This window comes from Pelodiscus sinensis, unplaced genomic scaffold, assembly GCF_049634645.1.
Source record: "Pelodiscus sinensis isolate JC-2024 unplaced genomic scaffold, ASM4963464v1 ctg162, whole genome shotgun sequence".
NCBI lineage: Eukaryota > Metazoa > Chordata > Testudines > Trionychidae > Pelodiscus > Pelodiscus sinensis.
Window position 1 is genome coordinate 87,969 of NW_027465865.1, and position 27,654 is coordinate 115,622.

The window sequence follows — 27,654 nt, forward strand, 5'->3', positions numbered from 1 at the left end:
GGGAGCCGCCATTTTTAAATCCCCGCTGCTTCGAACCCCGTGTAGCGCGGCTACACGGGGCTCGAACTAGGTAGTTCGGACTAGGGTGCCTATTCCGAACTACCGGTACTCCTCGTTTCACGAGGAGTAACGGTAGTTCGGAATAGGACCCTAGTCCGAACTACCTAGTTCGAGCCCCGTGTAGCCGCGCTACACGGGGTTCGAAGCAGCGGGGATTTAAAAATGGCGGCTCCCCGCTTATGCTAATGAAGCCCGGGAAATTCAAATCCCGGGCTTCATTAGCAAGTGCGGTATGCATACATTACCCCGCTAGTTCGAACTAGCGGGGTAGTGTAGACATACCCGGGGAGGGACGTGGCTGGGGACGGACGGGCGGGGAGGGACGTGGCTGGGGACGGGCGGGCGGGGAGGGACGTAGCTGGAGACGGACACGTGGGGAGGGACGTGGCTGGGGACGGACGGGAGGGGAGGGACGTGGCTGGAGACGGACACGTGGGGAGGGATGTGGCTGGGGACGGACGGGAGGGGAGGGACATGGCTGGGGACGGACACGTGGGGAGGGACGTGGCTGGGGACGGACGGGAGGGGAGGGACGTGGCTGGGGACGGACACGTGGGGAGGGATGTGGCTGGGGACGGACGGGAGGGGAGGGACGTGGCTGGGGACGGACACGTGGGGAGGGACGTGGCTGGGGACGGACGGGCGGGGAGGGACGTGGCTGGGGACGGACACGTGGGGAGGGACGTGGCTGGGGACGGACGGGAGGGGAGGGATGTGGCTGGGGACGGACACGTGGGGAGGGACGTGGCTGGGGACGGACGGGCGGGGAGGGACGTGGCTGGGGACGGACGGGCGGGGAGGGACGTGGCTGGGGACGGACATGTGGGGAGGGACATGGCTGGGGACGGACGGGCGGGGAGGGACGTGGCTGGGGACGGACGGGCGGGGAGGGACGTGGCTGGGGACGGACACGTGGGGAGGGACGTGGCTGGGGACGGACGGGCGGGGAGGGACGTGGCTGGGGACGGACGGGCGGGGAGGGACGTGGCTGGGGACGGACACGTGGGGAGGGACGTGGCTGGGGACGGACGGGCGGGGAGGGACGTGGCTGGGGACGGACATGTGGGGAGGGACGTGGCTGGGGACGGACGGGCGGGGAGGGACGTGGCTGGGGACGGACGGGCGGGGAGGGACGTAGCTGGAGACGGACACGTGGGGAGGGACGTGGCTGGGGACGGACGGGCGGGGAGGGACGTGGCTGGGGACGGACGGGCGGGGAGGGACGTGGCTGGGGACGGACACGTGGGGAGGGACGTGGCTGGGGATGGACGGGCTGACAAGCCTGTGTGGACGGAGGGCTGGGGAGCGCCTGCTGTCCAGCTAACTCGGTGCCTCAGGCGCGCCCCCCCACTGGAAGAGTCCCCCACCGAGACGGCCCCCAGCCGGCGTAGAGGGCCCGTGGCGCAGAGCGGGGGGCGTGGAGGGAGGGATCCAGCCACGGGCGATCCAGGAGCCAGGCCTGGTCAGTCGAGCAGGCTGTGCCTTGCCCACCCTGCCGTTGCCTCCGGGGCCCCGCCTGGCCCCAGCCCAGGGCTGCAGGCCCGGCTTGCTCCTTCCCTCCCGCCCATTCTCTGTGCTCCCCAGCCTGGGACGGGCGGTTCGCCTGCACCAGCCGCTGGGCCCCCAGGGACCCTGGCTCGGGGCACCCACAGGTGCGAGCCGGTGCAGGGGGCTGCGCGCCCCGAAGCCACCCCTGGCAGTCACGGCCCAGGCATCTCCACCCCCTCCGGCGTCTGGGGTGGGACCTGGCGCCCTGCGAGGGGTGGGGGTCGCACAGAGCCAGGCGCCTCTTTGCTTTCCCCGTACGACGTGCCGGCTCCGTCACAGCTGCCGGGCCAGGCGGGAGAGAGCCGGGGGGCTGGGGCCCCCTCCTTTCCAGCGTGCCCCTGGGGTGGACTCCCCACACACAGCCCCATGCAGGAGCTGGGTGAGCTAGGGGTGGGGAGGGGCAGCCAGGGCCCTCTGCCTTGTGTGGCCTCCCTTGCTAGCTGGTGGTGATTGACGTGGAGGTGAAACGTGGTGTCACTGTGGCAGCCGGCCCGTGGCGCTCCATGGGCGCCGTGCCCTCCCCACAAGACAAACCGCCCACCCCGTCCACCCCTCTCCCCATCCACCTGCCCCCCTCGCCCGCAGGACAGTCCCCCAGCCCGAGCTGAAGAGAACGGCATGTCGGGAATCATTAAAAAGGGACAGAGACTCAGACAGAGAAGATCTTACTGCCTCTGCACAAAGCCATGGGGTGCCCACATCTGGAATCCGGCGTGCAGATGTGGTCGCTTCATCTCAACAAAGATCTCTTGGCATTGGAAAAGGTTCAGGAAAGGGCAACAAAACTGAGGAGGGGTTTGGAACGGGTCCCATAGGAAGAGCGATTCGAAAGACGGGGACTTTTCAGCCTAGAAAAGAGGAGACTCGGGGGATAGGATAGCGGTCTGGTGTGGAGAAAGTGAATAAGGAAAAGTTATTTACTTGTTCCCGTAACATAAGAACTAGGAGGAACCCAATGAAATGAACAGGCAGCAGATTTAAAACAAACCAAAGAAGATTTTTCTTCACACACACACGGTCAACCTGTGGAACTCCTTGCCAGAGGATGCGGTGAAGGCCAGGACTTTAACAGGGCTCAAAAAAGAGCTAGATAGATCCATGGAGGGATCATTGGATGATTCCTTGTTCTGTTCACCCCCTCGGGGGCACCTGGCCTTGACCACCGTGGGCAGCAAATGCTCGAGCCAGGGCCCGCCTGCTGGGCCCAGCACCCTGAGCACTGGCGGGGTGCCCAGCGGGGATGGGGGCGTTCCAGCCGATGGACACCCCACGGGGCGTCCACATCTCAGGACAGGGAGCTGGGCCCCTCTTCCTGCCGCCGCCCCCCTCGCGGCGCCGAGCGCAGGGCCCTGCTGATATCACCGGGCCGTAAATCAATCCGGGAGCTAATTGGAGCCCCACAATGGCTGCGTCTCCTGAATGGGCCTTTGTGGAGCTCTGTGGCGAGCGCGCCCCGGCCATCACTCTTCGGGGGCGGGAGACAGGTGCCTTTGTCCTGAGGACGGGGCAGCGGGCGCCTCGGCAGGAGGGACCCGAGATTAATGAAAAGCCATTTCCTTCGCAGGGGGGGGGGGGGGCGTCCCAGTGCTGGGGGGGCCATCAATCGCAGCAGCGGACAGGCTGGGTTGGCGTTGGCGTGCACTGAGGCAGGAGCCCGGATCGGAGGGCACTGGGCGCCGTGGCTGGAGAAGGGGTTTGGGACGGGGTGGGGGGCTGGGTGAAAAGCCCTGGGGATGGGGTGATGTGGCGTAGGGCCCCCCCGCCTGCCCCCTGCTCCCCTCAATTGCAGAGCGTGACTCTAGTGCAGAGCAGCGGGGGGCAGGGGTCCCCCGACACTGCCCAGCCGGGGGGGGCCTCGGCCGGGAGGAGAGGGGAGCTCTGCCTCGGTCCTGACATGGCTGTGGGGGCTCACTGGAGACCCCCAAATTCACCTCCCTCAGGCGAGGGGCAAAACTGGCCCAGGGAAGGCTTGGCTGCAGGGGGGGGGGCTGTAGGGAGCCTGGCCTGGGAGCCGGGACTGTGGTGGGAGAGCCGGCCTGGCCGTAGGGTTGCCAGGTGGCCGGTTTCTTACTGGACAGTCCAGTTTTTGCGCCCTCTGTCCAGGAAAAAAATCCAGAAAATGCCAGAGGTGTGCAACGTGCCATGTGCAATGTCCGGTGTTTTCTGGATTTCCGGCTGGGCGCCGGACGGAGCCTGGCGGGGGGGGGAGGGGCTGGGAGGCGGGTGCGATCGGCGCTGGGAGCCCGGGCGGAGTCTGACGCCTTGGGGAGGGGGAGAAGCCCCGGCCCTGCCCCGGAGCACGAGGTGGAGCCGCAGCCGGACTCACTCGCGCTTCTCCGGACCGTGCGCGGGACTGACAGCGCCCGGGATCTGCACGTGCCCGGGTCAGTCCCGCCCCCCCACGGCTTCCCCCAACCCTCCCCGAGCAGCTCCACGGCCCCCAGCCCCCTCCCAGCCACCCCCCTTCCTGCCATCCGGTTCTCCTCCTCCCGATCTCCCCCGGCCAGCCGCACTGCCCCGACCCCCCCATCTCCCCCAGCCAGCCGCACTGCCCCGACCCCCCCCATCTCCCCCGGCCAGCCGCACTGCCCCTGACCCCTCCCCCATCTCCCCCAGCCAGCCGCACTGCCCCCGACCCCTCCCCCATCTCCCCCAGCCAGCCGCACTGCCCCGACCCCCCCATCTCCCCCGGCCAGCCGCACTGCCCCCGACCCCCCCATCTCCCCCAGCCAGCCGCACTGCCCCGACCCCCCCATCTCCCCCAGCCAGCCGCACTGCCCCTGACCCCTCCCCCATCTCCCCCAGCCAGCCGCACTGCCCCTGACCCCTCCCCCATCTCCCCCAGCCAGCCGCACTGCCCCTGACCCCTCCCCCATCTCCCCCGGCCAGCCGCACTGCCCCGACCCCCCCATCTCCCCCGGCCAGCCGCACTGCCCCTGACCCCTCCCCCATCTCCCCCAGCCAGCCGCACTGCCCCTGACCCCTCCCCCATCTCCCCCAGCCAGCCGCACTGCCCCTGACCCCTCCCCCATCTCCCCCAGCCAGCCGCGCTGCCCCGACCCCCCCCATCTCCCCCGGCCAGCCGCGCTGCCCCGACCCCCCCATCTCCCCCGGCCAGCCGCACTGCCCCCGACCCCCCCATCTCCCCCGGCCAGCCGCACTGCCCCCGACCCCCCCATCTCCCCCGGCCAGCCACACTGCCCCTGACCCCTCCCCCATCTCCCTGGGCAAACTGCACTGCCCCCGACCCCCCCATCTCCCTGGGCCAACCGCACTGCCCCGACCCCCCCCGCCCGCCAGCCCCATCCCCCGACCCCCCCATCTCCCCCAGCCAGCCGCACTGCCCCCGACCCCCCCATCTCCCCCAGCCAGCCGCACTGCCCCCGACTCCCCCCATCTCCCCTGGCCTGCCACACTGCCCTGACCCCCCCGCCCGCTAGCCCCATCCCCCGGCCCCCCCATCTCCCCCAGCCAGCCGCACTGCCCCCAACCCCCCCCATCTCCCCTGGCCTGCCACACTGCCCCGACCCCCCCCGCCCGCCAGCCCCATCCCCCGGCCACACCATCTCTCCCGGCCAGCTGCACTGCCCCCGACACCCCCATCTCCCCCAGCCAGCTGTGCTGCCCCCAAATCCCCCATCTCCCCCAGCCAGCTGTGCTGCCCCCAACCCCCCCATCTCCCCCGGCCAGCCGCGCTGTCCCCAACCCATCTCCTGCAGCCAGACGCGCTGCCCCCTCTCCCCACTCCTAGCCAGCCCCCCCCCATCAAGTGTGTCCGGTATTTTTTCTAAACCTACCTGGTAACCCTACCTGGGTATGTCTACACTAGAAAGTTAGTTCGAACTAACGGACGTTAGTTCGAACTAACTTTCCTATGCGCTACACTAGCGCTCCGCTAGTTCGAATTTGAATCGAACTAGCGGAGCGCTTAGTTCGAACTAGGAAAACCTCATTTTACGAGGACTAACGCCTAGTTCGAACTAGCTAGTTCGAACTAAGGGCTGTGTAGCCCTTTAGTTCGAACTAGTGGGAGGCTAGCCCTCCCCAGGTTTCCCTGGTGGCCACTCTGGCCAACACCAGGGAAACTCTATGCCCCCCTCCCGGCCCCGGACCCCTTAAAGGGGCACGGGCTGGCTACGGTGCCCGTGCCAGGTGCAAGCCTGCCAGCACCCAGCTAGCAGACCCTGCACCTGGCACGGCACAGAGCCACCCACCCGATGCCTCCCAGCCCACCCCCTCTTGCCGGGACCAGGCTGGCGGCTCCCGGGAGCTTGCCCTGGACCGCAAGAGGCGGGCACCTTCCTGGGCTAGTGCGGACATCGTGGACCTCGTCCACGATCTCCGCACTAGGCACAGGAAAGTGGCCGTCTAGGGCAGGAGAGCTGCCAGCCTGGCCACCCAGGAGCAGGTGTGCATGAAAATCAAGGGGGTCCACTGAGACCCCCGACCCTGAGCCCTGAGCTTACAATGGCCGTCCTGGGTCAGACCAAAGGTCCATCTAGCCCAGTAGCCTCTCTGCCAACAGCGGCCAACCCTAGGGACCCTGGAGGGGATGGACCGAAGACAATGACCAAGCCATTTGTCTCGTGCCATCCCTCTCCAGCCTTCCACAAACTTTGGGCAGGGACACCACTCCTACCCTCTGGCTAATAGGACTCCATGGACCCAACCTCCATGACTTGATCTCACTTCCCTTTAAACTCTGTTCTAGTTGTAGCCTTCACAGCCTCCTGCAGCAAGGAGTTCCACAGGTTAACTATTTGCTTTGTCAACAACAACAACTTTCTCTTACTAGTTTCAAGCCTGCTACCCATTCCTTTCCTTTGGTGTCCTCTAGTCCTTCTTTATGGGAACTCAGGAAGAACTTTTCTGAATGCACCCTCTCCACCCAACCCCTGCTTTTACAGACCTCTATCCTGTCCCCCCTCCGTCTCCTCTTTTCTAAGCTGAACAGTCCCAGTCTCTGTAGCCTCTCTTCATCTGGGACCTGTTCCCAACCCCTGATCATGTTAGTTGCCCTCCCCTCTCCCAGCCTTTCTCTTCTCCTCTCCCACCTCCTTTTCCCAGTCTCCCCCAGTTTTTTTCAATAAAGACAGAGTCAATGTTGGAAGAAACATTAGCTTTATTTTGTACATCAATAAGAAGGGGGGCTAGGGAAGGGCAAGTGGAAGGAGGTGAGGGAGGAATGGGGTACGAGCCCCCGATGGGGAGGACTGGGCTGGCTCTGCGGGCTTCTGGGGGTGGAAGCTCTCCTGCAGCCCCCCAATTACTCCCTCTCCCCAGATGGCAGCCTGCGGCAAGTGCAGCCGGGCTGATGGCCGAGTGGTGTGATGTGCCCAGTGTGGGCACTCAGGGCACTCCAAGCCAGAACTTCTTTGCAAGCGGGGCACCCCTTAGAACTGTGTGTCCGGGGTGGGGGTCGGGACCCTTTAAGCGCAGCCCTCGGCTAGCCTGAGACAGTATCTCCATGCTCTAAGTCCTCCTTTTATGCCCTGCCGGCACTGCTTCCGGCCATCATTAAGCCCTGTTCAGAGTCCACTCAATGTGGACTTACTAGTTCGAACTAGCAAAACGCTAGTTCGAACTAGTTTTTAGTTCTAGATGCGTTAGTTCGAACTAGCTTAGTTCGAATTAACTAATTCGAACTAAGTTAGTTCGAACTAGCGCTGTAGTGTAGACGTACCCCCTGAGAGCCCGGCCTACCGTGTGGGGAGCCGGCCTGGGCGCTATGGAATGCAGACTGCCTGGGTGCTCTCTTTTGAAAAAGCAGGCCGCTTTTTCGAAAGTACTGGCTGTAGTCTAGAGGCTCTCTTTCGAAAGAGGCTTGCAGTCTAGACGTAGCCTTAGAGTCCAGAGTCCAAAGGGTTTCCAGAAAAAGGAGAAAGGAGCGAATCCAGTACTCCAGTGGCAACCACATTCCCATGCACTGCACAACCACTGCGCCCTGCTCCCCAGCCGTGCTGCTCTCCCGGGACACACTGTCACGCACTGCACAACCACTGCGCCCTGCTCCCCAGCCGTGCTGCTGTACCGGGACACACTGTCACGCACTGCACGACCACTGCGCCCTGCTCCCCAGCCGTGCTGCTCTCCTGGAACACACTGTCGCACACTGCACAACCACTGCGCCCTGCTCCCCAGTCGTGCTGCTGTCCCGGGACACACTGTCGCACACTGCACAACCACTGCGCCCTGCTCCCCAGCTGTGCTGCTCTCCCGGGACACACTGTCATGCACTGCACAACCACTGCGCCCTGCTCCCCAGCCGTGCTGCTCTCCCAGGACACACTGTCACGCACTGCACAACCACTGCGCCCTGCTCCCCAGCCGTGCTGCTCTCCCGGGACACACTGTCACGCACTGCACAACCACCGCGCCCTGCTCCCCAGCCGTGCTGCTGTCCCGGGACACACTGTCACGCACTGCACAACCACTGCGCCCTGCTCCCCAGCCGTGCTGCTGTCCCGGGACACACTGTCACGCACTGCACAACCACTGCGCCCTGCTCCCCAGCTGTTCTGCTGTCCCGGGACACACTGTCACGCACTGCACAACCACTGCGCCCTGCTCCCCAGCCGTGCTGCTCTCCCGGGACACACTGTCACGCACTGCACAACCACTGCGCCCTGCTCCCCAGCCGTGCTGCTCTCCCGGGACACACTGTCACGCACTGCACGACCACTGCGCCTTGCTCCCCAGCCGTGCTGCTCTCCCGGGACACACTGTCACGCACTGCACAACCACTGCACCCTGCTCCCCGGTCGTGCTGCTGTCCTGGGACACACTGTCGCACACTGCACAACCACTGCGCCCTGCTCCCCAGCTGTGCTGCTCTCCCGGGACACACTGTCACGCACTGCACAACCACTGCGTCCTGCTCCCCAGCCGTGCTGCTGTCCCGGGACACACTGTCACACACTGCACAACCACTGCGTCCTGCTCCCCAGCCGTGCTGCTGTCCCGGGACACACTGTCACGCACTGCACAACCACTGCGTCCTGCTCCCCAGCCGTGCTGCTGTCCCGGGACACACTGTCACGCACTGCACAACCACTGCGTCCTGCTCCCCAGCCGTGCTGCTGTCCCGGGACACACCGTCACACACTGCACAACCACTGCGTCCTGCTCCCCAGCCGTGCTGCTGTCCCGGGACACACTGTCACGCACTGCACAACCACTGCGTCCTGCTCCCCAGCTGTGCTGCTGTCCCGGGACACGCTGTCACACACTGCACAACCACTGCGCCTGCTCCCCAGCCGTGCTGCTCTCCCGGGACACACTGTCGCTCACTGCACAACCACTGCGCCCTGCTCCCCAGCCGTGCTGCTCTCCCGGGACACACTGTCACACACTGCACAACCACTGCGTCCTGCTCCCCAGCCGTGCTGCTGTCCCGGGACACACTGTCACGCACTGCACAACCACTGCGTCCTGCTCCCCAGCCGTGCTGCTGTCCCGGGACACACTGTCACGCACTGCACAACCACTGCGTCCTGCTCCCCAGCCGTGCTGCTGTCCCGGGACACACCGTCACACACTGCACAACCACTGCGTCCTGCTCCCCAGCCGTGCTGCTGTCCCGGGACACACTGTCACGCACTGCACAACCACTGCGTCCTGCTCCCCAGCTGTGCTGCTGTCCCGGGACACGCTGTCACACACTGCACAACCACTGCGCCTGCTCCCCAGCCGTGCTGCTCTCCCGGGACACACTGTCGCTCACTGCACAACCACTGCGCCCTGCTCCCCAGCCCTGCTGCTGTCCTGGGACACACTGTCGCACACTGTCGCACACTGCACAACCACTGCGCCCTGCTCCCCAGAGCTGAATCCTGCGCAGGCCCTGGTGCTCTCCCAAAAAATGGGCCGCACGTGTGCCTGCCCGCAGCATAGGCCGGGGGAGCTGGGAAACGGCTTTGCAGGCGAGGCGGGGGGAGCGGAGAACAAAGCCTCTTGCCAGGCCGCCCCGACCCCAGAGTTGAATGGAGTCAAGGGCAGAAGAAAAGGAGCTCGTTTTTCAGGCTCCCGAGACACCGCCAAGCCAATACCAGAGCCATAAATTAGGGCCGTGGGCCGGTGGCGGTGAGTGACGGTTTTGTTTGCGGCGGAGCGCGTCCGCGACAGGCTCTCCGGGCGGAATGAATGGCCTTTCGATCCTCGCCGCCGCCGCCCGCCCCGAGCAAAGGGAGGGAGTAAATTGGGGCCCTGCTCCCCGGTGCAGCAGCCAGCGCCGGGACCCCCGCCGGTGCACAGCCGCCCGGGAGCAGCTGGCGCGGGGTTTGCAAAGCACAACTCGCAATGCGGCGCAGCGCTGGAGGTCGGGCGTCGGCACAAGGCTGGCTCTGCGAGGAGGAATGCGCCTGGCTCTCACTGCGTGTCTGGACACACTGGGGGTGATCGGGTGAGACACTGGCTTGAGGCAGCTGCTTCTCCAGCCCTCGTGGCTGCGGAAAGGGGTGTTTTCAGGGTTCTGATAAGAACATGGGGGGGGATTTTTTTCCTGATAGGGACATCTGGAGATGGTAGGGACAGCAGCAAAGACTCTCATAGGTGGAAAGGGACCATTACGAACCACACCAAGTCAACCTGGGGAACTCACTGCCTTAGGATACTCAATCGGGGCATGTCTAGACTCCATGGCTAGACTACATGGCTCCGTTGACGGAGCCATGCAGATTAGGGTTGTAGGCAAAGGGAAATGAATTGGCAATTTAAATAATCACTGCTTCATTTAAATTAAACTGGCTACTACGCTGAGCCGATCAGCTGTTTGGCGGCGCAGCGCTGTAGTCTGGATGCTCCGCGGTTGACATCAAAGGCATTTGTCGACCACCCCGGTGTGCCTCGTGGGATGAGACGTGCCCTCAGTGTGACTCAGGAAGGGGTTAGATGGCACTTTAATGAAAGGCACGTCTTCGGTTAGGTTCGTAAGGAAATACTTTAACAGAGCAAATCCGGCTACAGGAACCGGGAATCCTCATGCTTCAGGGCATAACTTGAGTCCTCGTGACTGAGGTCAGGAAGGAATTCCTCAGCTGCTACAAGCCGGTGAAATCAGGCGCTGTACAGGGATTTCCTGTGCACTGCTCCATTGCAGACACAGTCAAACCCACGGACCCCTCGTGGGACCCGTTGTGCTAGGGCGCGGGCTCCGTGGGGGGGGGGTTCCCCTCTCACTTTCGCAAGTGGGAAAGGCAAAGCGAAGGTTAATGGGGGCAGGGCAGGCCCCAGAGCCTCTGGCATGGGGAGCTGACCCTCCAGCCAGCCTGCCAGCCGGGAGCTGGTCTGGGCCAGGGGCCGTGGTTCCTCCGTTCGCCTAGCCGCGCTGGGAAAGCCTGATCTCCTGGGGAAAGAGGGTGCTGGAGACAGCCGAGGGCCGTGTTTCCTGCCGTGGGGGTGGGGCAGGCAGGGACGGTATCTCCCCCCTGTGCCGTGCCATGGGGCTGGCTGTGGGGCCGTCGCCGAGGGCTCCGTGGGGCCGCAGAAGCCAGGAATGAGCCCTGGGCACTGCTGCCGGAGCTGTGTGTGCAGCCGTTATTGGAATTGATTTTGGTCGGGAGCTGAGCGACCTGGCAGGGAGCGGGATGAGGCCGTGCACAGCCGCTCTGCGCCATGTTAGCGCCGGCGAGCCTCTCCGGCAGGGAGCTGCTGTGTGTGCCGGGAGCGAGGACCAGGCCGGGCCAGGCGCAACTCCTAGCGTGTGGCCTAGTGGTGAGAGCAGGGCACTGAGAGTAAATCCACGCTGCTATGTACATCTGGGCTCACCATCACTGGCTGCAGGTTGCTGTGTGTTGCAACCGTGGCCGTCACGCACTGATAGACCGCCTGTCCCCCGGTCACCCGCCCTGCTCCTGTGGCCGTCACACACTGCATAGACCGCCTGTCCCCCGGTCACCCGCCCTGCTCCTGTGGCCGTCACGCACAGCATAGACCGCCTGTCCCCCGGTCACCCGCCCTGCTCCTGTGGCCGTCACGCACAGCATAGACTGCCTGTCCCCCGGTCACCCGCCCTGCTCCTGTGGCCGTCACGCACAGCATAGACCGCCTGTCCCCCAGTCATCCGCCCTGCTCCTGTGGCCGTCACGCACAGCATAGACTGCCTGTCCCCCAGTCACCCGCCCTGCTCCCGCAGCCGTCCCACACTGCATAAACCGCCTGTCCCCTGGTCACCCGCCCTGCTCCCGCAGCCGTCACACACTGCATAGACCGCCTGTCCCCAGGTCACCCGCCCTGCTCCCGCGGCCGTCACACACTGCATAGACTGCCTGTCCCCCAGTCACCCGCCCTGCTCCTGTGGCCGTCACGCACAGCATAGACCGCCTGTCCCCCAGTCACCCGCCCTGCTCCTGTGGCCGTCACGCACAGCATAGACTGCCTGTCCCCCAGTCACCCGCCCTGCTCCTGTGGCTGTCACGCACAGCATAGACTGCCTGTCCCCCAGTCACCCGCCCTGCTCCCGCAGCCGTCCCACACTGCATAAACCGCCTGTCCCCTGGTCACCCGCCCTGCTCCCGCAGCCGTCACACACTGCATAGACCGCCTGTCCCCAGGTCACCCGCCCTGCTCCCGCGGCCGTCACACACTGCATAGACCGCCTGTCCCCCGGTCACCCGCCCTGCTACTGCGACCATCCCACACTGCATAGACCGCCTGTCACCCGTCCTGCTCCCGCGGCCGTCCCGCACTGCATAGACCACCTGTCTCCTGGTCACCCACCCTGCTCCTGTGGCCGTCACGCACTGATAGACCGCCTGTCCCCTGGTCACCCGCCCTGCTCCTGTGGCCGTCCCTCACTGCATAGACCGCCTGTCTCCCAGTCACCCACCCTGTTCCTGCGGCCGTCCCACACTGCATAGGCTGTCTGGCCCCCGATCACCCAGCTGGGGTCCTGCTAGCCCTTCCCCCTGCGAGCAAAGCCCCAGTCCTCAGGCGCACCCTGCAATGTTCCCTCTCATTTTTTTCGACCTGTTTGAAGAATAAATTTTGTTCTGTGCACCAAAGCACGTGTGGATGTGCACCACCCAGAGAAACCTGCTGCTGGCAGGGGGTGCTCGGCTAATCAGCTGGGTGGCATTTGAATGTCTCCTGGGTAGCCGCCCAAACGCTCAGCTTACAGGCAACAGAAGCGCCCTGCCCCCCTCCCGGGAGAATCAGCCTTCTCAGCGCACTTGGCAGCGCCCCATTAAGCACTCGAATCACGGCTGATGCAAAGCCCAAGCACTGCGGGAAGAAGCTCTCCGAGGCCCACATGGAGCCCGCGGGTGACCCCTGCCTTCCCTGGCAGGGTGATCCCTACAGGTCCCCCCATGCAGCGTCACTTGAACGCACACGGCCTCCCCAGTCTCCACCCCAGCACCTTGCACGGAGCTGACTCGGGTGTGGGCGCCACTGCCCTCTACAGGACAGAGCCAGAACTGCTCTCCTGCGTCTCATAGACCCCGCACAGTGCCAGGACTGGAGGAGGAGGTGCGCGCGGTCCCTGTGGCCAAGGCCACCCACCAGTGGAGCACGCTGCCATGCTCCTGCCATGTTTCCCACCCGCCCTCGGCCTGGTGACGTTCTGGGGCCCGCCCTGGAGGCGGTGCTGGGCTGTGGGGTCGCTGGAAGCTGCAGGGGTCGAGCCAAGTCACATTTTCCTCGGGGCTTCTGCAGGGTTTGCTCCTGGTTCCTGGGAAGGTTTCAGATTTGTCCCGCGAGCGACTGGCCGCCCAGGCTGCACTCCCAGGGCAGACGGCCCGGGGGCTGGCGATAAGCGAATGGACCCATGGAGGCGTTTCACCTGCCAGGGTGCTGAGTCGAGTCCAGCGGGGAGCCAGGGACACGCTGCAGGCTGGTAGTCGTGCAGCCAGGGCGTGGCGAGCGGCCCCCAGCCGCTCCTAGCCAGACCCGTGGCCCTGACACAGAAACAGCTGGTCCTGTGAGCGCTGATCCGCCTCTTGCTGGGGGCAGCGTCTCCTTATTCTGCCCAGCTCCTTCTACCAGTGCGAAATTCCCTGCATCCCCCAGTTCTCTCCCAGCACCATCCATGTCCATGCAGCCCCTTGTGCTCGTGCCTGGCTCGCACGCCCCTCGTGCTCTCCGGTGCACGTGCGTTCTCTTTCACTGGCACCCTCTCCCTCTCACTGTCTCTGTCAGGGACTCCCGTGAACCGGATCCCCATCATGGCCAAGCAAGTGCTGGACCTGTACACGCTCTACCGGCTGGTGACCGAGAAGGGCGGCTTGGTGGAAGTGATCAACAAGAAGATCTGGCGGGAAATCACCAAAGGCCTCAACCTCCCGACCTCCATCACCAGCGCGGCCTTCACACTCCGCACGCAGTGAGCGGCTGCCCCCCGGGGGCCGGGGGAGCTGGGCGGCGGGGGCCAGAGAGAGGAGGTCTGGGGGGGGAGGAGTCAGACTGGGAGGCGTAGACTTTGGAGAGGAGGTGCCACGCTTCTCTGGTGGCACCTGGAGACCTCCCAGCGCCAGCCCCGGGGCTCAGGCGCTTTGCTGGATGTTTCCCCGCTAAGGATGTTTGGCCAGGTGCAGCAGCAATGGTTGTTATGACCGATAACGTCATGCGTGTGCCATATCGCCCCCTGGTGGCCGTCCCACAGGGCGCCAAGGCCCCTCCCCTGCCCACACAGGCACCGCCCCTTAGCTCAGGCAGTAGAATCTCTCCGTTTTGGACTCGAGGACCAGGGCTGGCTCAGAGAATGTCAAGGCTGCCAAGGGAATCATTCAACAGGCAGGAAGGTCCACAGTGAAGGTTGCCCGCCTAACCTTAACTCTGCCCCTCGTGTGTTTGCACCAGGGGGATGGACTGCCTAGGCATCAATGCAGCCCCATCAGTAATGGTCATGCCAGCCAGGCCTTGCGTAGCTGAGCTATTGCCCATAGCCAGGAGCCCTGCTCCGAACCCTTAGAAATGCCCACGTGGGACAAGTAGCCGGTCCGGGGTCCCAGCAGGGTGGAACGTGCCACCAGTCACAGCCAGGGACTCACCCTGCTCTGTGTCCCCTCTCCCCACCCCCGGGCTCCCTCCCAGGTACATGAAATACCTGTACCCCTACGAGTGTGAGAAACAAGCCCTCAGCTCCCCGGGCGAGCTCCAGGCCGCCATCGACAGCAACCGGCGCGAGGGGCGGAGGCAGAGCTTCGGGGCGGCGCTCTTCAGCTACTCCCCCGTGGGCACCCCGGCCCTGCTGGGCTCCCCGAAGATCCCCGTGCCGGCCCTCACCATCTCCACGCACAGCTGCAGCCAGATGAGCCAAGTGCACGCCATTAAGAAAGGTGGCTGGGGCGGGGAAGGAGGTCGGGCCGCCTCGCAGGGGGAGCAGCGGCTAGCGGGGGGCAGGAGACGCGGGGAGCTGTCCCCCGTTCTGCATGCAGGCTGCTGAGTGGGGGGGCCGTGGGGATCCAGCCAAGGGATCTGCCCCCGGACGGAGCTTGGCCCGTGACGCCGTACGGCATGTGAGCAGCTGCACGCTCGCTGCCGGACACCCCAGAGAGGCTGGAAGGGGCCTCGCGCCTGCCCAGGCAGTTCAGGGGAGGGGGATACACCCCACTGGCCCTCAGGATGCCCCGGGCAGCGCCGCGGAGGTAGGGGCCCTGCTCCCGAGCCAGGCCCCCGAGAGGGGAACGCTGCGGCAGGCCCTGGGCACGTGAACCCCACTGCGCGTCGGCGCTGCCCGGCCACGTCCCTGAGCCCTGCCCCTGTGGTTCCAGAAGACGGCGTCCTCTCCGCGGCGGTGCCCAGCCGGATCGCCATCCCCGTCAGCCTGGCAGGGCATCACCTGGCGGCCTCCCAGGCGGCGGCGCTGGAGCAGCTGCGGGAGAAGCTGGAGACGGGGGAGCCGCCCGAGAAGAAGCTGGCGCTGCGGGCGGAGGAGCAGCAGCGGCTGGTGCAGCACGCCCTGCAGCAGAACCTGCTGGCCATGGCCGCCCAGTTCCCCGTCAACATCAAGATCAGCAACCGAGGTCCCGTGGGGGGCGGGAGATAGAGGAACCTACCCTCTGCCCAGGCAGCTCTGTCACCATGGGCTCTGGCATGTTTCTGAAGCTAAACAGGCACAGGTCTGTTTGCTGTGTGGAGGGGGGACCCAGCTTTGTCCTGTGAGTGGGCTGCCCTGGTGTTAAGGGACAGCAACCTTTGAGTCCTGGCAGGATCCCTCCATGAGGGTCCCTGAGAGCTGCTGTCCTTGGAGCATGTCACCCTGGCTGTGCAGGGTAGGTCAAGATGAGGTGGGCAGAGCTGCTGTCTCTGGGGGTGGAAGGAGCTGAGACTGGCTAAGAGGACCCTGCCCAGCTGCCTATGCACAAAGTCTGTCAGAGCCTGCTCACCCTGTCCCATGTGTGCCACTGGGGTGGGGCAGCATCGGGCCTGGGGACTAGGCCAGTTTCAGGTAGTGTGTGGAGGAGGACAGCTGTGGGCACCCAGGGGTGCCTGCATGGGAGATTGTGGGTCTAGAGCAGAGGGACAGAGTAGGATGGGAAGAGCCTCCCCACGGTCGTGGCTTTGTGAGTGGACATCATGGTGGTGAGCACAACATGCTGACTGGGGGGGGCTGGGTGTGTGATAAAGAAGCGGCCAGCTAGGCTGCAGTTACAGAGGGGAGGGAGAAAGACCAAGTGGGGGAGGCCTTTGATCAACTTCACAGATTTTTGGGTTACATGGAGCTCTTCCTCGGGGCTGTCCAGAGAGGGGGGTACCGATGGATGGGGAGGCAGGCAGAGGGGTCTCTGTAGATGGAGGGCAGATAGGTGGGGCCATGTCGATGGATGGAGAGGGGTACGTACCATGAGTGGGGATGGATGGATAGTGAGTGTGGGAGTGGGAGTGGGCTGGCTGGATTGTGGGGATGGTTGGTGTGGGGAGGGAGGGATGATTGGTGTGGGAGTGGATGGATGGATGGAGGGAGGGATGGATGGAGGGATGGCGGGTGTGGGGAGGGCTGGAGGGAGGGATAATTGGTGTGGGAGTGGATGGACGGATGTGGGTGGAATGTGATGCCCAGATCCCGCAACACACAGGCGCTGCTCATGGGATGTCACAAAGCCTGTCGCTGTTGCCCGGCGACACGGGCGGCCCCTTCCAACAGGCGCCGGGAGGCGGCGGCCACAGGGAGTGGCAGGGAGTGCTCCCCCGGCCAGGCCCGGCGAGATCCCGCCGAGGGGGTGGATGTCCCGGCTGCTAGCGCGGAGGGGCGAGCAGGGACGTTTTCTCCGCTCCGCCCGCCGGCTCGCCCCTCCAGCTTTGTTCCTGTCTCTTAACGCTCCGACTGGTATTTCCTTCCCCAGATGACAGACAGGAGACTGCATTGAATCTGTCCACCAGTGGCATTAGCAGCATCAACATGTCAATAGAAATAAATGGAGTTGTCTACACAGGTAAATAGAAGGGCTGCTCGGCCCCTGTAATTGCGGCCAGGAAATCCGATAACTGATAGCCACGGCCCGGCCGGCGAGTCCTTCCTTCAAGCTGATGTCTTTACTATAAAATCCATGGTAATGAAGTGGCGGGGGCGGGGAGGCCGGGCGCGGGAAGCCAAAGAGCTGGAGATCGCCTGGGTGCACCGCGGGCGCTTCGGGGGCAAGGAGCGGGCAGTCGCACTGGAGCCCTGGCTGCGTAGGCCCTAGCATGGGGCAGTGCCATGCACAGCCAGGGGACTCGGGGGGCTGGCACGGACAGACCACTGGGCGGATTCGTGCTGCAGCAGAGGGGGTGGAGGCTGGCTCCCCTGCACATGCCCACTGCAGAACGCAGCTTCCCGAGCCAGGAATGGAACCGGCGCACCCGAATCGCCGCGTACCTTTGTGATCCTCAAATATCCGCTCAGAAGCCCAAACTGGCAAAATGTGTCTCTCCTGTAGGGGGGCTGGCATGAGGGCTACGCACCCCAGACATCACTGGTTCCCCAAAAGGCAGCAGCCCCTCTGCCTCACACTGCTAGATCCCCTACCTTGAATCTAAACCATGTCCTCTGCGTCCAGACACCACGGTGATGGGCACCACACAAGTGCTGGGAGGAATGCTTTTGCTGAAAGTCATGATGTGAGTTACCCCATCACAGAACACAAGAGCCAATGGCCTGAGCAGGCAGCAAGTTCAAAACAAGCAGGAGGCGTTACCACGCAATGCAGTCGACCTGCGGAACTCCCTGCCAGGGGATGGTGTTATGACAGCAAGTCAGGGCTCCTTCGATCCTGCAGCCTCGTAGCAGCAAGAACAGACTCTGCCAGCCAGTAGAACAGAGGGAGTTTATTGCTTCTCCGGGATACAGCACAGCACAGACATGAGGTGGTTACAGGAGTCAGGGTCAGGATGCCTCAAACCTCTTGGGTTAGGGGGTCCATTGACCCCCCCTAGATGCTCAGCCCTCAGCTTGGGCTGTTTCCGTCATGATTCCAGCCAAAAACTGACCCTTCCCTGAAACCTGGTGTTCGTCCCCACCTCCCTCCCTTTGTCTCTCCCCCGGGAAGAGCCTTGTTCTCTGCTCAGGCTGGAGCTAGGTGTCTGGGCCAATGCATATGTGGGTGAGTCAGTGGGAATCGCACAGCCCAGCACAGGGGGACCCCGGATCACAGAGCAGACAGCCCCCCCCACGGCACAGGTGTGAAGGCCAAAAATGTAACAGGGTTCTAAAACGGGCCAAGATAAATCCCTGGAGGGCGGGTCCATCAGTGGCGATTAGCCAGGATGGTCAGGGGCTCAACCCCCTAGTGACACAACAGCCCGCCCGTTCCACCACCATCTCCCAGCCGGCCCCGCTCCGCTCCCAGTGACACAACAGCCCGCCCGCTCCACCGGCATCTCCCAGCCGGCCCCGCTCCGCTCCCAGTGACAACAGCCCACCCGTTCCACCACCATCTCCCAGCCGGCCCCGCTCCGCTCCCAGTGACACAACAGCCCGCCCGCTCCACCGGCATCTCCCAGCCGGCCCCGCTCCGCTCCCCCTAGCGACACAACAGCCCACCCGCTCCACCAGCATCTCTCAGTCGGCCCCGCTCCGCTCCCAGTGACAACAGCCCACCCGTTCCACCACCATCTCCCAGCCGGCCCCGCTCCTCTCCCAGTGACACAACAGCCCGCCCGCTCCACCGGCATCTCCCAGCCGGCCCCGCTCCGCTCCCAGTGACACAACAGCCCGCCCGCTCCACCGGCATCTCCCAGCCGGCCCCGCTCCGCTCCCAGTGACACAACAGCCCGCCCGCTCCACCGGCATCTTCCAGCCGGCCCCGCTCCGCTCCCAGTGACACAACAGCCCACCCGCTCCACCACCATCTCCCAGTCGGCCCCGCTCCACTCCCAGTGACAACAGCCCACCCGCTCCACCAGCATCTCCCAGCCGGCCCCGCTCCGCTCCCAGTGACACAACAGCCCACCCGCTCCACCACCATCTCCCAGCCGGCCCCGCTCCGCTCCCAGTGACACAACAGCCCACCCGCTCCACCACCATCTCCCAGCCGGCCCCGCTCCGCTCCCAGTGACACAACAGCCCACCCACTCCACCACCATCTCCCAGCCGGCCCCGCTCCGCTCCCAGTGACACAACAGCCCACCCGCTCCACCACCATCTCCCAGCCGGCCCCGCTCCGCTCCCAGTGACACAACAGCCTGCCCGCTCCACCGGCATCTCCCAGCCGGCCCCGCTCCTAGTGACACAACAGCCCGCCCGCTCCACCACCATCTCCCAGCCGGCCCCGCTCCTAGTGACACAACAGCCCGCCCGCTCCACCGGCATCTCCCAGCCGGCCCCGCTCCTAGTGACACAACAGCCCGCCCGCTCCACCACCATCTCCCAGCCGGCCCCGCTCCCAGTGACACAACAGCCCACCCGCTCCACCACCATCTCCCAGCCGGCCCCGCTCCGCTCCCAGTGACACAACAGCCCACCCGCTCCACCACCATCTCCCAGCCGGCCCCGCTCCGCTCCCAGTGACACAACAGCCCACCCGCTCCACCACCATCTCCCAGCCGGCCCCGCTCCGCTCCCAGTGACACAACAGCCCACCCGCTCCACCACCATCTCCCAGCCGGCCCCGCTCCGCTCCCAGTGACACAACAGCCCACCCGCTCCACCACCATCTCCCAGCCGGCCCCGCTCCGCTCCCAGTGACACAACAGCCCACCCGCTCCACCACCATCTCCCAGCCGGCCCCGCTCCGCTCCCAGTGACACAACAGCCCGCCCGCTCCACCGGCATCTCCCAGCCGGCCCCGCTCCTAGTGACACAACAGCCCGCCCGCTCCACCACCATCTCCCAGCCGGCCCCGCTCCTAGTGACACAACAGCCCGCCCGCTCCACCACCATCTCCCAGCCGGCCCCGCTCCGCTCCCCCTAGCGACACAACAGCTCACCCGCTCCACCAGCATCTCCCAGCCGGCCCCGCTCCGCTCCCAGTGACACAACAGCCCACCCGCTCCACCACCATCTCCCAGTCGGCCCCGCTCCACTCCCAGTGACAACAGCCCACCCGCTCCACCAGCATCTCCCAGCCGGCCCCGCTCCACTCCCAGTGACACAACAGCCCACCCACTCCACCGGCATCTCCCAGCCGGCCCCGCTCCGCTCCCAGTGACACAACAGCCCGCCCGCTCCACTGGCATCTCCCAGCTGGCCCCGCTCTGCTCCCAGCGACACAACAGCCCACCCGCTCCACCACCATCTCCCAGCTGGCCCTGCTCCATGCCCCCTAATGATGCAGCAGCCCACCTGCTCTGCCCCCTGGCAATCCCCCCCATAACTCTCAAGGTGGAGTGGGAAGAGGCAGGGTGGGGCTTGGGGGAAGGGGTGGATAGGGGTGGGGGCAGGATGGGGATTTGGATGAGGTGGGGCAGGATGGGGGGTTGCCCCCGGTGCCACACCCCCTAGGGACAGACCTGCCACCAGACATGGAGACTGGATGACAGGATGGGTCACTGGATGATTCCGTCTGGGACACCTGGCCCCGGCTGCTGTCGGCAGGCAGGACGCCGGGCTAGATGGGCCCATGGTCTGACCCACTGTGGCCAGTCGTATCTTCTTAGAAGAGTGGTGTACCCATGCCTGGGAGCAGAGATGTGGCCGGGGCAGCCCAGGGCGTGGCCCGGAGAGATGGAGTTTAGTGGGGAGCCTGCGAAATAGATTTCAGGACGATGATCCTGAGTGTGCCCCGACCTGGCGCTGGTGCCAGAAACGGCGGTGGGCCGCGCTGTCTCGGAGCAGAGCCGTAGGCGGCAGCCCCTCGGGGGAGTGACCTGGTGGGGCTGGCTGGGAGGGCTTCAGAGCATGCGGGCCTGTCCCGTTAAGCGTGCGCTCCAGCCTTGGGTCATCCGCTGCCCCCTGGAGACGCCTCCCAGCCTCCCTGAGCTGTCCCAGTTAAAACACAAAGTGCAGTTTGGCAGCAGGTAAATACTGAATGGCATGGAAAGGCCAGGAGAGATGGCAGCCTGAGTCTGTCCTTCCTCTGCCTCGAGACGCCCCTGGGCCTGACCCCCAGCGAGTCCCCATGGCTCCTCCCCACCTGCCCAGGCACCAGGCAGTGGTGGGGGGTGGATCAGAAGCCAGAGCAATGCAGGGAGGCACCCCGGGAGCTGGGGCTGCAGAGGAGAAGGCTCCTGTGTCCCCCATGATGGGATGTGGGGGGTGCACTGGGGGGCGTGCAGAGATGGCGGGTTCTCCACCTGCGACCCATGCCCGCTGGCCATGGCAGCCAAGGCGCCGGTGTCCCTCAGCCCCCAGCTGGGCCGGCCAGGCCGTGCCTGTCAGGCCTGTGGCCTGAAATCCCCCGGAGCTGTGAGAGGAGGCCTAGGCACGGAGCCCCCAGAGACCCAGGAGAGGCCCTGAAGTGTGTCCCCGGGGCCCGGCCACACACGTCCCGGGACAGGGTCCCACCTCCCGCTGGCTCTGGCTCTGCCGGGCGGCTGACATCCTGGCTCCTGCGCCGGGCAGAGTGAGCGGCTGTCGCTAGCACCGGGCAGGAGTCCCGGGTTCTCCCTGGGCCTGGGCCAGCTGGTGCTTTGCTCTGCCCGCCCTTTGCCTGGGATGGGCCCTGCGGGGCTGCCCAGCGAGACCTTGGCAGAGTCACCAGAGGGGGCGGCCAGTTGGGATTGGTCCTGCCTTGGGCAGGGGGCTGGACTTGATGACTCATGAGGCCTCTTCCAGCTCCAGGATTCTACTTGGGGCCTATACCCAGCTCTGCCACTGACTAGTTAGGTGACCCTGGTCTTGTCCCTTTCCCTCTTGGGGCCTAGTGTCTCTGCCTGCCCTCCTCTGGCTGGGCAGGGCAGGGACTGGCCCTGGCACTGTCTGGGGCCTGAGGGCGTGACGGTCATCGACAACTAGCCCTAAACAAAGGCAGCAGCCCTCCCCTGCCCCACAGCGCCTGCTGCTTCTCGCCCGCACCCACTGGCTTCCTGCCACTCGGCTGGGCTAGCCGGGGCTCCATGTGGCACCAGGGTTCCCAGGCTGCGGTGTGGGGCAGGAGGGGGAGCAGTGCCCGGGGGCGAGGCAGGGTGTGCACGAAGTGAAGGGATTAGTGAAAACCAGCGCGGGGGGAGGGGGAGCCGGAGCTGGCTGGAGGACGGGGCAGGAGGAGTGGGGGGGCTGTGCAGAGCAGGAAGGGGGGTTCTCAGGGCGAGTCCCCATGCCAAGGGAGGCCAGGGCCCGTAGCTGAGCCTGACCTGCCGCGGGCGCTGCGGTGCCCTCATGCTGGCTCACCCGGTGCCTCTTTGCTCCCGCAGGTGTCCTGTTTGCCCGCCGGCCCCTTGTCCCGGGAGCGCCCGGCAGCAACAGCGGTGGCAGCTCCCACAGCCGGTCGAGCCCGGCGCCCTCACAGAACCAGCTGCTCCCGGCCTCCCACAGTCACACTCCGGCCAGCGCCTCGCCGTGAGGGAGGAGAGACGCCGAGGGACCCCGCCCCTCCTCCGGCCCCCCAGCCCCTCCATAATAAAGCAACTTGGAGTCACAGGCCAGAGCCCCAGGGGGTGCCCGGGACATGCGCCCCACCCCCGTCGCCTGGCTCAGCAGGACCCCGTCTGCCCTGGCCTGGCCTGTGGGGCTCTGGCTGGGCCGCCGTGGGGCATGAGGCCCCCTCTGGGCTGCCCTGGCTCAGGCAGGAAGCACGCAGTACTTTGCCTTTCACTGCACATGCTTGGCTTTGACCTTGGCAGGAACGGGGGGAGGGGGGATTCTGCTTGCTCATGTGGGGGGCCAAGCCACTGAGTGGGGCAAAGGGAGCTGCATGCACACCGTCCCTCTGACACACTCATGTGTGACACCACTCGCACACCATCCCTCTGACACACTCACGTGTGACACCACTTGCACACCGGCCCTCTGTCATAATCATGTGTGACACCACTCGCACACCGGCCCTCTGACACACTCATGTGTGACACCACTCGCACACCGGCCCTCTGACACACTCATGTGTGACACCACTCGCACACCGGCCCTCTGACACACTCATGTGTGACACCACTCGCACACCGGCCCTCTGACACACTCATGTGTGACACCACTCACACATTGGCCCTCTGACACACTCATGTGTGACACCACTCACACACCGGCCCTCTGACACACTCATGTGTGACACCACTTGCACACCGGCTCTCTGACACACTCATGTGTGACACCACTCACACATTGGCCCTCTGACACACTCACGTGTGACACCACTCGCACATCGGCCCTCTGACACACCCACGTGTGACACCACTCGCACATCGGCCCTCTGACACACCCACATGTGACACCACTCACACATCGGCCCTCTGACACACTCATGTGTGACACCACTTGCACACCGGCCCTCTGACACACTCATGTGTGACACCACTTGCACACCGGCCCTCTGACACACTCATGTGTGACACCACTTGCACATCAGCCCTCTGACACACCCACGTGTGACACCACTCGCACACCGGCCCTCTGACACATTCACGTGAGACCACACCCACACTGACCCTCTGATACATTCACATGTGATACTGCAAGCACACCAGCCCTCTGACACACGTGATACTGTATGTGCACTGGCCCTCTGACACACTCATGCGTTATACCGCATACACCATGCCCCCAGCACACTCACATGCAATGGCCTCCCTCTGTGACACACGCAGCTTGTGTGTGTTACATGCTTATGTGGGACACATTTCATTGTTACTCAGCGCACCTTCCCTGGTACCTAGCCCTGTTACACACTCACCTGTGTGGTAACAGGGCTGGGTGGTACCCTTGTCCCTTACACACTCATATGTACCCTTGCCCCTTATATACTCACACACAGTACCCCCCAATTACACACAGGTGGTACTCTTGTCCCTTACACACTCACACACAGTACCACCCAATTACACACTCACGTGTACCCTTGCCCCTTACATACTCACACACAGTATCCCCCAATTACACACAGGTGGTACCCGTGCCTGTTACACACTCGCACGTGGTGCCTGCCCCATTGCACACTCATACATGGGACCTTACCTACTACACACCTGTGGCTCCCCTTACACACTTATGTGCGGTACCAGCCCCCATTACAAACTCACCCCGATACCCATCCTCTCGCACAGCACACGTAGTGCCAGTCACCAGGACACACACATTCCCGGCCTGGGGACACACAACCCTGCCCCATGGCTAAGGAGGGCACCCCTTCAGGGCCTGCCCCAGCTCCCTTTCTGTGCCCACACGAGATGGGCGGGACCCCGCTAAGCTGGCCCAGGAGGTGTAAGGAAGGTCCCTGGGGTCACAGTGGGGGAGGGTACCTGGCTGTGGCATGGAGCCAGAGGGCAGGGACACCTGGCTCTAGCCCTGCATCGACTGCTCCCGGCAGGGTCTCGGCAGCTGCTGGTGGGCTCAGCCCAGCTCCCCCCAAAGCCCTGGTGCTAAAACTCCCCAGGCTCCCCCCTCCCAGTCGCTGGCAGGGCAGGGCCTGTGCCCCTTGCAGGCTGTGGGCAGAGGGGGTGGCCGTGCCGTGGGGGCCCAGCCTGGCTGCAGGGGAGCTCATGCGGAGGTGTCCAGGCTGGGCAGTTCAGCCCAGGAGAAGCACCCAGAAGGGCCGGGGGAGAGACATAGAAGCGGGGGTGGGGGGGCTGTTTTCCATTGAAATTGTGACATTACAAAAGCCAGGCATTTCCCCTCCCCCAACTGCAGCGCGCGCACACAACACACACACAAACCCCCCCCCCCCCACCCCTCATGGCCTGGTCTCAGCGCCGCAGAGCCAGGGGCTGCAGTGAACACGGGGGGAGCAGATGCACTGGGACAACGTGGGGGGGCAGAAGAGTTGGCCCCCGTCTGGGTCTCAGCAGTCTCAGGTGCTGGGGCGACGGTGGGGATGGGGCAGAAGGCAGCGTGGGCGGGACCCACCGAATGTGGGGACAGGAGGATGCAACGGGGGGGCCTGCATCCCGTGGGCCGGCTGGGGGGCAAGTGGAGGACACGCATGGGGCCTGTTGAAACTGGGCCATGGGGGAGGAGCTAGGGTGAGTGGAAGGGGCGGGGCAGAGGTGGTGGGCGGAGCCTACAGCCTGGCATGCGGGGAGGTCCAGGGGAGGTCAGCCTCTGACAGTGCCTAGCCCAGACCGGCCCCCTGTGGTCACCCTCCTGGCACTGAGCGCCAGCTCTTCCTGCCCCCGCCCCCCGCCGGCTGTGGTTCTGCCCTTCCCTGTCCCTCCCCACGAGCCCCCCCCCCCGGCCGACTGTGGTTCTGCCCTTCCCTGTCCCTCCCCACGGGGCTCCCCCCCCGGCCGACTGTGGTTCTGCCCTTCCCTGTCCCTCCCCACGGGGCTCCCCCCCCCGGCCGACTGTGGTTCTGCCCTTCCCTGTCCCTCCCCACGGGCCCCCCCCCCCCCCGGCCGACTGTGGTTCTGCCCTTCCCTGTCCCTCCCCACGGGGCTCCCCCCCCGGCCGACTGTGGTTCTGCCCTTCCCTGTCCCTCCCCACGGGCCCCCCCCCCCGGCCGACTGTGGTTCTGCCCTTCCCTGTCCCTCCCCTGTCCCTCCCCACGGGCCCCCCCCCGGCCGACTGTGGTTCTGCCCTTCCCTGTCCCTCCCCACGGGCCCGCCCCCGGTCGACTGTGGTTCTGCCCTTCCCTGTCCCTCCCCACGGGGCTCCCCCCCCGGCCGACTGTGGTTCTGCCCTTCCCTGTCCCTCCCCACGGGCCCCCCCCCCCCGGTCGACTGTGGTTCTGCCCTTCCCTGTCCCTCCCCACAGGGCTCCCCCCCCGGTCGACTGTGGTTCTGCCCTTCCCTGTCCCTCCCCACAGGGCTCCCCCCCCGGTCGACTGTGGTTCTGCCCTTCCCTGTCCCTCCCCATGGGGCTCCCCCCCCCGGCCGACTGTGGTTCTGCCCTTCCCTGTCCCTCCCCACGGGCCCCCCCCCAGTCGACTGTGGTTCTGCCCTTCCCTGTCCCTCCCCACGGGGCTCCCCCCCCCCAGGCTGGCTGTGGTTCTGCCCTTCCCTGTCTACTCCCTCCCCACATGGCTGCGCCCCCATGCTCCCCCGTGCAGCGCTACAAGGAGACGCAGCCAGGGAGGGAGCGCACCGCCCTACCTTGGCCACCCCTCGCCCGCCCACAGCCCCTTGGGCAGCCCGGCCCTGGGCCCTGGGCTGGTCCGGTACCAAGGCGGGACCAGGCAGATCTAACCTCACATCTACCTCATTGTGCGCCACCGCGGGCCGGCTCGAGCACTGCAGGGAGCCGTGCCCAGCCGGGAGCTGTCGGCAGACCCCGAGCCGGGGGGCTCTGGTTTGACTCCCCTGGCCCAGTCGTCCTGCCAGGGACCAAAGACGCCCTCTGCCCCGCCCGGGAGGGTCTCCCCGTGCCCGGAGCTGCCTCCCGTGGCTGGTGCAGGGGCGCACAAGGGCAGGCTGCCAGCGGCGCTTTGGATCCATCCTGCGGTGATGGGGCGGACACCGCCCCCGGCTGGGCCTGGAGGAGCTGGACAGTTACGGCGCCTGCTCCGGAGGAGAGGGGAAGGGGGCTGGGGGCGGGGGTGGAATTTCAAAGCTCTTGTACCAACGATCCGATGGATCCGGCCCTTGGCCTTCCCTTTGTAGGCCGGGCACACCGGGGAAGGGAGAAGGGAGCAGGGAATGCCCGTACGTCTGTCTGTGTGTCTGTCTGTCTGTCTGCCTGCCCTCCTTGGCTGCGCTCGGCGCCTGGGGGCGAGAGGCTGTGCCGGCTTTCGCTCGCTGTGTATGAAGCTTTCGGGTTCTGCTCGCGCTCGGTTCGCAGCGGATCCGGCGCAGGACGGGGGAGCTGGGTTGTGGCGCTCTGGGCACACGGGTGACCGTGACCCAAAGAGGATGAAAGAGACATTTTCCTTCAGCTGCTCCGAGCTCCAGCACGTCCAGACAATAAAAATGCTGCTTTTCACGGAGCCCTCGGCTGCCCATCTTGTGTCCGGCCTTCCTGGTACCCGTGTGCTTGTGCCAGGATGCTTGTGGCTGGTACCCATGTGCTTGTGCCAGGATGCTCTGGCATGGATCGGGCACCTGGCTGTGCACCATAGCGCCAGGTCAGGTCATGCACAGGTCTCCCCAGGGTGCTGCCTGGCAGGGCGAAGCAGCTAAACTCAGCCCCCCTCGAGGTGCTGGGCCCCTTGTGCCCCTCTTCTCTCAAGGGAGCTGGGTTTCAGGCCAGCCCAGGTTGGAAGAGGCCACAGTGGGCCACAGAGGGCTTCCCTCCGTGCGGCCTGCACCGGGGACTTTCTGTGCCCAAAGCACAGGGCTGTCATTGGAGAGCACTGCCCCGCACAGCAGTAGTAGGCTGTTGCAGTCGCTGGAGGGGGGAGTGACGCACACACACAAGGCTAGCAAATCACACACGTTTGGGGCGCAGTGGGGGTGGGCGGGGCAGCCCTGCGCCCCTGGAGGTTGGGCCCCTGGCACAAAGCCCAACTTGACTTACCAACCCCGGGTGCCTCCGGCTGCTGGACGGGAATATCCCTACAGGGCGTGGGGAGGGAGCAGCGAGACAAGGGGTTCAATAGCCAGCAGCTCTGGGCAGTCTGGAGGGAGGGCGGGTGCCAGCGACAGGCCGTGGTCCCTGGGGGTCCCACT

General features: G+C 65.3%; 1 protein-coding gene across 2 annotated transcripts in view; it reads left to right on the forward strand.

Moving 5' to 3' along the window:
* The window catches only part of LOC102450799 (AT-rich interactive domain-containing protein 3A-like), a 111,341-nt gene extending 84,369 nt beyond the window's left edge, over positions 1–26,972 (forward strand). The window contains exons 3-7 of one of the 2 annotated variants that reach the window (XM_075915760.1): positions 13,744–13,927; positions 14,638–14,882; positions 15,318–15,569; positions 16,890–16,979; positions 22,315–26,972. In XM_075915760.1, coding sequence (XP_075771875.1) covers positions 13,744–13,927; positions 14,638–14,882; positions 15,318–15,569; positions 16,890–16,979; positions 22,315–22,463 — 920 coding nt within the window. In that variant the 3' untranslated portion in view covers positions 22,464–26,972. The remainder of the gene's footprint in view (positions 1–13,743; positions 13,928–14,637; positions 14,883–15,317; positions 15,570–16,889; positions 16,980–22,314) is intronic. The other variant, XM_075915761.1, reaches the window with a different exon arrangement.
* The last annotated feature ends 682 nt before the right edge of the window (positions 26,973–27,654 follow it).